Source organism: Glycine soja, chromosome 8 (genome assembly GCF_004193775.1).
Source record: "Glycine soja cultivar W05 chromosome 8, ASM419377v2, whole genome shotgun sequence".
Classification (NCBI taxonomy): domain Eukaryota; kingdom Viridiplantae; phylum Streptophyta; class Magnoliopsida; order Fabales; family Fabaceae; genus Glycine; species Glycine soja.
The window spans coordinates 12,159,073-12,169,396 of record NC_041009.1 but is presented as its reverse complement, the minus strand read 5'-3'; the positions used below and the strand labels follow the sequence as shown (position 1 = coordinate 12,169,396).

Below are 10,324 nucleotides of genomic sequence, written 5' to 3'. Positions count from 1 at the left end.
TCACGAGGCCAAAAGAAAAGTGGCATCCAAATGAAGCAAAAAATTAAACAAAGTTTCATTTAAATAAAGAGAAATATGACAACCAAAAATAAGACAAGGCAATCAGAAAAATGAAAATTTGATTGATTCGTACTATCCTTTTCTTCTTTTGCTATGTAGAACAACAGTATTGCCATGACAATCCAAAAATCATGACATGCATCCCAGACAATATCCTTTCTGAGATACAAAGAATTGGCAAATTAAAAAAAAAAAAAAAAACTTTCCATTTCATTGGATTTTGACAAATGGTATGTGTATTTTGGCCTTACTTTTACAAAATCTGGTGCAGTTTGAGTTTTGAAGAAAACCATGGTAGATGGCAGAGGTCAAAATTGCAGAATGAGATGGCCCCAGATTTATGGTGCTAGAATCCGATCCATACTTAGGAGGCATCTGAACTTTTTGAGGTACGCTTGCAATTACTAAGAACCCTGTCTCTCTAATCTGCACCCAGAAAAAAGTATGTGAAAAATGTAATTCTTTTCTAAAAATGATGAAGCATTACTTCATAAAAGAAAAGTATTCTCTCACTCTGATGTGGAACAAGGGCTAAGGGTTCTACTTGAGCTTAGGACTGAAGTCATAATTAATTACAGTGGGGAGTAGAAACATTTAAAGTATCCAACCTAAGAAAAGTTATAACTAAACTCATCGGACTTGAGAAAAAAAAAATGCAGGGTATATATGAGAATAACAACATAGCTACCCTGCCATGCATAGGTCAACCTGAGAACAGAAAGCTACTGAGAAATAAAGTGGCATAAATTACCATACATTGACATGTGAAGTAGAAAGGCCATATAATTTAAGATATATTATGTAATTGTGGATTGATCTACAAATAGAATTGCAATGGCAAGTAGTTATTTTGAGGCTACACAAAGTTACAGTTAAGGGCAGATAGTTCTTGCAATTACAATGCTTTCATGATTAGGGAAATACATACCCAGATACCTTGACTATAAAAGTAGTGTTGTTTGAACAATATATGAGAGACTTAATAATAATTCAATCTAAATAAATAGTAGCTAACATAAAACCTCTAAAATTATTTGCAATCCATTTTTTTTTATTAAAGATTAGAATCATAAGAATTAGTCATTTCCATCACGATTAAAGTGTAAACTAGATCAATAAGAGGTGAATGTTTTACAATTCTTTTACGTAGAATGATTTCATTATCAATTTAGATAAAAGTTAGATAAGGGGAGTGACTATGCACCAATAGAAGTCAAAGGCAGTTTGTGTATTTTAGCCAATCATGAATGCGCTTAAATCATACCAAAGGCTCCCAGGCAAAAGTGAAAGAGTATTAGTCTACTAGAAGATAACTGAACTTACTGAGTGATTCAATTTGCTGAGAAGGGATTTCAAATTCAGTAAAAAGTTGGGACAGGATAATTTCATTCCACATATCAGGTACCCCAGGAAGACACCAGTGGCTACAATCTTGAATAGATGGGTTGTCACTCCAGTTACCAACATGTGCATCACTCCGGAAAGCAGACATAGAAGTAACATGAAGAACATTTATAGGAATAGTAACATTCTTTACAACTTGTAAAATTGTATCTGAAAACAAGCTTTGGTCCCTTCCATTAGTTTCTAATGTTGGGTACTGGGTCACATTGCAAATCCAACGGGTAAGATCACTGCAGCAATCATGAAGGCTGGATCAATAATTGTTGAAGAGAACAGATTTTAACCAGAAAATATTTGAGTTATACATAAGGCATGGCCAGCAAGTGAGATTTCAAAGATAAACATGCTTAAATAGAGAATCATGTTAGCGGTAAAGTAGAAATACCTCCAGTGGGAAGGCTCAAAAGTTCTAAAGAAGATACGTGTTCTATTTTTATTAATCTCTCTGTCAACCCATGATGACCAAGTTTCAAGTGCTATTCTAAAGGCAGTTGGAATTGTCATCCCAAGTTTCAGAGAGCTTCCAACCTGGAAATAGCAGCCCCTGTTGAAAGAAAGAAGAGGAGCATTTTACACAGGAACAAAAAAAAAAACAGATATCAAAATCTGAAGGCACAGATTATTCCTAACAAATATAAATTTAAAAAGCAATTGAATGAATATTTAATGAATAATGAATTTGTTAGGGCTGATGGGGAAAATCAAGGTCAATTGCTTAATGAATCAGATCAAAGGCCTAGAATCTGATAGGTATAAGCCAGAAGAGACAAAAAAAAGGTCAAAATGGGAGAGTCTAGAAGGATTTGCTGATTTGGCAAACTAGTTATGCTAATAAACACGTTTCTGCTAATAGAACATTTGCTGCCGGTAAGTTATATTCAATTTATAGAAAAATATGCTCAGAAAAAGTAGCCAGATGCAATTCCCATCCAACAGGAAAGCTGACAGATAGCTTATCCTGACAGTTAGGAACATTCAAATGAGGCTATGCACATCCCTCATTCTCAGGGAAGATAGTTGCAATATTAACCAATTGTGCATGATTTTAACTATGACAGTTTTCTGTTCACAAAGGGAAGTACTCTTGAATGTAATTTTAAAAAGTAAAAATTGCATAAAAAGAGGATTCAGGAGCAACTACACATATTTAAGATAGATGCCAAGATGGGATATATGCATATCTATGTTCTCTTTGAAAATAGAATGTGGACATAATGTGGTACGTGTCTCAGTCCAACCTGAAACTACCCTTGGCTCTCACTCACAGAATTAGAATCAACTGTACTAGGAAGTGGCTTAACATCAAAACGTGGAAAGGAAGGGAAACTTACATATCAAAAAGCTTAGATGGCACCCACCAATGTCCAGTATTGAAAATCAGAATATCTGAATTAACCCACTGGTCACTTATATCATCCAACTTGTCCAACAAAAGCGTCGATTTGACCCTCTTTGGTGCATGTCTAGGCACTCGACCCTGCTGCACAAGGAAAACCGAGCGAAAAAACTCAATGGTGAAATTGAAGGCACTGAACCGAACCCCTAAGAACCTGATCCGCTTTGTTATCTGATTCTGGTTCACTTCATAAACACCCCTCTTATCTTCAACACCAGCCATCAGCATACAAATCAGAGACTCCCACTGCGTCCTACTCATTGAATCACCAACAAAAACAACCCTTTTGCTTCTCAACATTTCCAACACACCACGCACATCAAACCTTGGAATCTCACAACTCCTTGGCTTCCACCTCCAACCAAGATAATCCCTGTCACTCCTCCCATTCCCTAAACAATCGAATCCTCGTTCCACAAAAGGACACTCTGTGGCATTGTACAAGGTGTGATCTTTTTTAACCTGCACCCAGCTTCCATCAAATACATCACATTCTCTCACTGATCCGTTGCTGTTATGTTCAGATAATAACAAGGGAACTTGGCCATTGAAAAACGCGTGGCTAAGGCTTGGAAGCACGTACATGTAGCCACCTATGGCTAAAAAGAAGGAAACCACAGAGACAAAGATGACAAGAACCTGAAGCCTCAGAGAGACACATCCGAAGCGGTTGTTATGAATCACTCTGGGACTTACAATGCCGAGAGTCCTTCGATGATTGAAGGATGAAGTTTTGTTGAAGGAAATAATAGTCCTATTCAGAGCACTCATTGTTGTGACAGAAAACAGCCATCATCACGCTAAGCAACCGCTCAGCAAGTTGAAAAGGGGAATTAATTCAGTGACCCAGATGAGAAAGATTCGATTTTGGAGAGAGAGAGAGAGAGAGAGAAAGAAAACCCAGATGCCAAAAATGAAAAAGTATGGGAAATACAGAAAAATCGAAGTCCGAGGAACGGAGAGAGAAAGAGTTGTTGGGTTGATTATGGTGGGGCGACAACATGTGTCACCACAACTCACTAGTATTAGGTAAAGTTTTAAATTTATTATTATGGACTAAATTACTTTTCCATTCTCAGAACTGTTATTATTAAACAATAAATTTAATCTCGTTTTTTTAAGAAATAATAATATAATTTTTAACTGACTTTTATTTTTATATTCGGTTAAATAAAATGTTTTTAAGAATATAATTATTTTTTTTATAAAATGATTTTAATTAAAATAAAAATATTATAATTTTAATGTAATATATTCACTTTTTGTCAGCTCAAACCTTAAAGATCAGACTGCGTATTAATTAAATAACTATTAAGTGGTAACATTCATGTTAACAATGATAGATGAAAATAATAATATCATTAATAATAATGATAATTATAATTATAGTATGTCAAAATAAATTATAATTATAATAATAATGATAATAAAAAATAATAGTAATTATGATGATAATGAAAATATTTATAATGTTATTGTTGATAATGATACTAATAGTAATAGAGATATTAATAATTATAAATTAAAAATAAATCAGTATTTATGTGTTTAAATAAAATAATAATTTTGTAATTATATTTTTTAATTAAAAATCTAGGAGAGGAAATAATATCCAGGACTAAGACAGCAAAATAATTTCATAATTATATGATTTTTTTGCAAGACAGTTTTATTTTTAAATACTGTATTCTTATTTCCTATTGAGATTACTTATATGATTTTTTTATTTATAAAAGATAGTTATTTTCGTAATATGTATTCAAGGGTGCTTGCTACCTTGAATTTGTAATATGTATTCTAAGATAGTTATTATTTTTAAATTTATCAACATGAGTTGCCGTAGCTGCTTAGATTAATTTCCAAAGCCAAATCATGTTTTTATATTACAACCATTTGCCTGTTTAGATGTCGTCAACAGTGCACACTTGCCAGCCACCAGGATGGCATGATCTGTTCACCACTTCTTCTTTTCTTTCTTTTTTTTAATAACAGTCAATCATCGAACTAATTAATTAGTTGATGCAAAGGAGAAAAACGAGACAGAAAAAAAAGTAACTTTTAATTTTCTTAATTTTAGGAAAAAATAAAACACTACCTTTCCTCTTATTTATTTCAAGGAAAAAAATTATAATATAAAATGACGCATTTGTGTTTCTTATTAAAAAATAGACGAGTTCACCTAGAGTAATTTATAGATAATTTTTTTTAGCAACATAATTTTTTAATATATTTTAATATTATTAACTGAAATTTATTGAAAATAATAAATTATATAAGTTTCACTTTTATTTAATAAATTGTGCCTATAATTTTTTCACTTTTGAATAAATTTTAACTTATACTAAAAAAATGTGCTTCACAATTTGACAATTTTCTCAATCCAATATGCATGAGATCTCACCAATGGAAGAAAAATAAAATTATATGCATATTTTTTTTTCTCATCTCTATTTTTTCTATTCCCAACTAATAATGAAAATATAATTTTCTTTCCCGTTGTGAGGTACTATATTACTTGTGGAAAAAAATTATAGGCCAGCGTTCTTTTAATTATGTAATATAACGTGTGGTTAAGAGAAAAATTACAACAACGGTGCATTAAAATTACACATTTATCATGAAATTAGAAAGAAAAATGAAAAATACCAAATAATAGAAAAATTAATCAATACAATATATAAAAAAAAAGTTTAATAGAAAACTGACTTTGGATTCCGTGCAAGTCTTAGTCTCTCTTCTCTTTGGGCCTGCTCCTCTTTTGCTTGTGGTCTTCTATATTCTATATTATTAGATAAAAGGGTGTTCTTGTATATTGATTGATTTCATGGGGATTGATTCTCATAATGCTAATCCATAGTGAAGGTAGCAAATAAACATTTGTAACTTATTTAGGTTAATTAATTAGCCACTTGAACTTATTGACTCACTGAGTTAAAACTGTGAACGTTTTTTAATATAATAAAATATCAAAGTCCTGGGGGGCGTCTTTAATTTATTTCAATTTCATTACTCAATATAATTATTATGTCATACATGATAACCGTCTTTTCTCAGTATATACAAGGACACATTAAAAAAAAAAGGATTTTCTCATCTCAGAAAGTGACGTCAAATATTAAAATTTAATTTTTGCGTATTTTCATAGTATCACGATTCACGAGTCTCTAAACTTCCGGTGTACGTTGAATGATGACTTTTTTCGTTTTCAAGTATAAGTGCTTCAAAAAGTTATTATGTAATACTCCCTCGATCATTTTTAACAAAATCATCAAAAGAAATAAAATTAAATAATTGAATATGTCTAAAATAAAATAAATTTTTAATTATATTCTAACATAATTACACATTCAACTAACTTTATTAATAATTAATTAAATATTTAACCTAAATTATTAACTTATATTTTTTTTTAGACCATTATTAATATATTTATCCATTACTCTATTATCTCAGTCAATAAATATGGACCAATAACATTTTTCAATTTCAATATTTTTCTTTTACGGTCTCAACAAACAACACACATAAATAATCATTCCAATATCTCCATCAATAAATATAGATCAATAACAACTTTAAATCTCTCTTATAACGAAATCTTAATCAATATTAAAAATATCAAATAAATGCATGCACTCTATTAATTCTTATCTTGTTATTACAATATGTTCAGTTCGCCTTTTTTTTTTTTCTTTAAACCTTAAAATCTGTTGATTCGTTATGTTTATTAGGGTTAAACATGGAAAGCTAGGTTTAATTTAGCATACTTTTCAATATGTAGTAGTAAGCACATGCACCGCCACCAGGGAAAAAGCCACTGACATACCCGCAAGTTAACTAACAGCCACTATATTTTTTGAGTGCAAGTGCGGGCGCGTATATCATAAGTATTTATAAATTTTTTTTATCAAAATGTTAATCTATTTGTTAGTTTTCGCTAAAAGTGATAGGAAGATTCGAACCTGCGTTCTCTCCTCCCTCCCTTCTCCTTTCTAAATTACTGATCAATCTTATATCACCTGTAAGTATTTATAACTGTTGTGTGTGTCTGCAGTCTAAATAAGTGATTCTCATTCCTTAAAATGACATGATTTGATTTGAGTTGCCGCAAAACAATCCATTTTTACACGCAGCCATTCTCTATCGATCATATATATATATATATATATATATATATATATATATATATATGGTAAACTTCATACTTCTGATATCTTTATAGTACATGCTTAGCTGAGATCGATCGATCTGCAAAGCATCCGAGTTTATGACACAGTTCATACTTTTCTTCGCCATGATGATATTCTTCTTCGGCAATAATTCATTTACCTCTAATAACTCTTTACAAAATTAGAACCCACACACAGGGCGTATCTAACTCTAAATAAATTATGTTATATTATTGAGAAAAATCCAAAGAATTCACAGCTGGTTTTTTAATTTGAGATTCAAGAACCGTACTATTTTTAGAGTACACTGACAAAGATCCTAAGTAAGGCCATAATTTGCATACTAATGCTATATACATATGTAACGAATCATTTAAGGTTTTACATTAGAAAAATATAAGTTTATTTCACTATATTATCCTTTTATTCAACTAATTCTGTCGTATTCTATTTAGTGTTGACATAATTTGATCAGTACAAAAGTTGGCTAGACTTGACCAGTTTGATCAGTACAGTATTCAGTAAATTAGTGAACCAATTTGAAGAGGTCGCAAGTTAATGTTCTCATTATTTAATTTATTATATACTTGAACATTATACTGTTCCATTATATATTGTATTGAAACGAAATGACCGAGTCATGACTTGGTATCTTAGTGGAAATATTGAAGATTTGACTAATTAATAACACCACTGTCATCCACTCACCCTTCATTGTCTGCACACGCAACCTCACTGGCAATAGGTGCAAGATCATACGATTACCTTTTACCATCAGATATGCTTGCAAATCCACAATTGTAAATTTTCTTGTACTTCTTTCTGATTTTTCAGGTCGTAACCTTGCCATCTATATGACAATTTTGCAACCAACAACATTATAATCTCCGCATCAAAAGTAAACATGAGATCAAATTAAGTGATTTTGTTTCTTAAAAAAATAGTAAAAACGAAAATTAAGGATGGTTTAACTTTGATTCAGGGAATTTTGAAGACTATATATCTGGGGCTTAATTTCTAAGTGTTCAATATTTGTTTATGAGTAGCTGAGAGAGGAATTGTGAAGTTGGTGTTAATAATAATATAGTTAAGAGATAGACTTCTAGTGGGGTTGGGTGTACAATATGGTGAAGGAAGAGTACTATATATATATAAATGGCATGAGGGGGGAAAGTGGGCTAGAGAACAACATTAATTGTTTCAAGAAGTGATGCATAAGATAAGATGAGACATTTCTTTCGATTGAATAGCCAAAAGGAGACATGTGATTTTAATTTGGATAAATCTTCAATATATACTAGTATATCTTTAGAATAAATTATGCTGATATCTTTCCTTATTCAATTGTAATGATGTTCAATATTGTTCTTGTTCCTTTAAATTAATTATACCGTGTGTAATTTTACTGACAAAAAAAAATTATACCGTGTGTAATTTTGGTCTTAAGTCTTTTGAGTTAATAATTTAAGTTCTATATTTTTAAAATTAGACAAATTTGATTTCTCTGTCCTGCATTCTTCTAAATAAAATCCTCAAAATTTTACGTTTTACTTAAATTTTTCATAAATTAAATCAATTACTTTGTTTTAAACCTTATTCTACTCAAAATTCACAAACAAAATCATTAAATTTCACCAAAATTAAAATAAAAAATCTCAAAATTGTCGTTCTTCATATCCTTATTTCATGCCATATAATATCATTTAAAAAATTTACTAAATTTACACTAAATTTTTTAGATCTAAGTTTTAAAAAAATTCATGTCCCAAATTCATAATAAACCCCAAATATTTGCACAAGACAATAAGAATGTGAGATGTTTAGGCAAAAAGAAAATCAACAAAACCAAATTTACATTATTTTAAAAAATAGAAAATTTTATTGACTCAAAAAATAAAATTAGAAGTCCAAAGATTCATATAGTTAAAAAAATAAAAAATTTATGATTAACCCTAAACACTTTTTTATATGTATCACTGCAAGAAGTATACATGTGAGCTAAAAATTAAAAGATGGAGGCAAGAAACATTATTGTGCTTGAGATAGACGAGTGTGCCTTCATTAAATCTGTTATCTTAGGATTATAGCAAATCATATATATAAATAATAATCCAAGCACTAAAATTTATTAGTCCGTTGTATCGAAAAAAAAAATTAGTCTGTAATAATTAGCAGTCACTCTCTTAATAAATTGTTTCAAATAATATTTAGATAAGAGAAATATTAGGAGAGAAATATTAGGAAGTAACAGCATGACTTTTGTATACAATAAATTAAATGTTTAAGGAAACTAATTAAAACTTTTTATTGAAAAAGTATTTATTATATCAAAAATATAAAAATAAATATTTAATATTTTTTAGTAAAGGAAAATGTTAATGAAAAAAACATTTTTACCATTAATTGATGAAATGATGTGTACTTTATTTTTTTATTTAATATTTTTCTTATAATTTCATGAGTTTTAATCAATTTAAATTAATAATAAATTGTGTATTAGAAAAATATGTTTTCTTACCACTATTTCTTATCGCTCTAACTGAAGCACTATACTATTTGAGAATTGAAGCCATGTATTAACACTTGATGGTGACCAATTGCTAAGTGACTTGGAAATTAAATCTCAAGTATATAGAAGAAGCACTTTGATCTTTTCTTTCAAAAATACTTTTGACAAGTGTTGTGATCTTATATATATATATATATATATATATATATATATATATATATATATATATATCAAAATACTTGAGGGGATGTCTCTCCTATAAGACTTCATATTCCTTCACTTCTTTGTTTTATAAATTATTGTTTTAAACTATATAGACCTCATTTACAGTGATATATAATGTCAATTAAGCAAGTGAAGATTACAAAATAACTATGCATACAAACGACAATTCACCATGTATACATAAGTGCGTTAAAAGACCATCAAAGACTCTACATCTATTATATTTATGTGTGTAACTGGATGAATAATGTACATGCCTCGGCACCTTTCTAAGCTAATGCACAAATATATATGATTTTGTATGTATTACATATATAACTTAATATTACATAAATCCAACTATATTATTCAAACCCATTTTTGCATTTTTTTATTTATCAACAACGCAACTTATTAACTATACTAAACTATAAATTACATATATTCATATATACAATTAGCTATAGCGTCAGTGTGCCATAACTTTACAGGAAATACATAAAAATTTAGGCATGATCATGATTCATGTGCATGCAATGCAAGTATTCCCATACGCACATACCAGCATCGAAGTGTCCCAGA

The 10,324-nt window shown here is 29.8% G+C and overlaps 1 protein-coding gene across 1 annotated transcript; it reads right to left on the bottom strand.

Moving 5' to 3' along the window:
- Nucleotides 1-101: 101 nt before the first annotated feature.
- On the bottom strand, nucleotides 102-3,863 carry LOC114422686 (protein trichome berefringence-like 7). Its single transcript, XM_028389165.1, has 4 exons — nucleotides 2,796-3,863; nucleotides 1,850-2,008; nucleotides 1,384-1,694; nucleotides 102-486 (listed from the first exon to the last, which is right to left on the bottom strand). Exons 1-4 carry the CDS (start codon nucleotides 3,629-3,631, stop codon nucleotides 482-484), a joined length of 1,311 nt encoding a protein of 436 aa, XP_028244966.1. The 5' UTR covers nucleotides 3,632-3,863; the 3' UTR covers nucleotides 102-481.
- Nucleotides 3,864-10,324: the final 6,461 nt, after the last annotated feature.

What these genes read in the sequence shown, in the direction of transcription:
- LOC114422686 (XM_028389165.1), bottom strand. Translation starts at nt 3,631, where the DNA reads ATGAGTGCTCTGAATAGGACTATTATTTCCTTCAACAAAACTTCATCC. An exon ending in CCATCTAAGCTTTTTGATAT is followed by an intron (nt 2,009 to 2,795) that starts GTAAGTTTCCCT and finishes TTCTTTCAACAG; the next exon opens with GGGCTGCTATTTCCAGGTTG. An exon ending in TTTGAGCCTTCCCACTGGAG is followed by an intron (nt 1,695 to 1,849) that starts GTATTTCTACTT and finishes TGATTGCTGCAG; the next exon opens with TGATCTTACCCGTTGGATTT.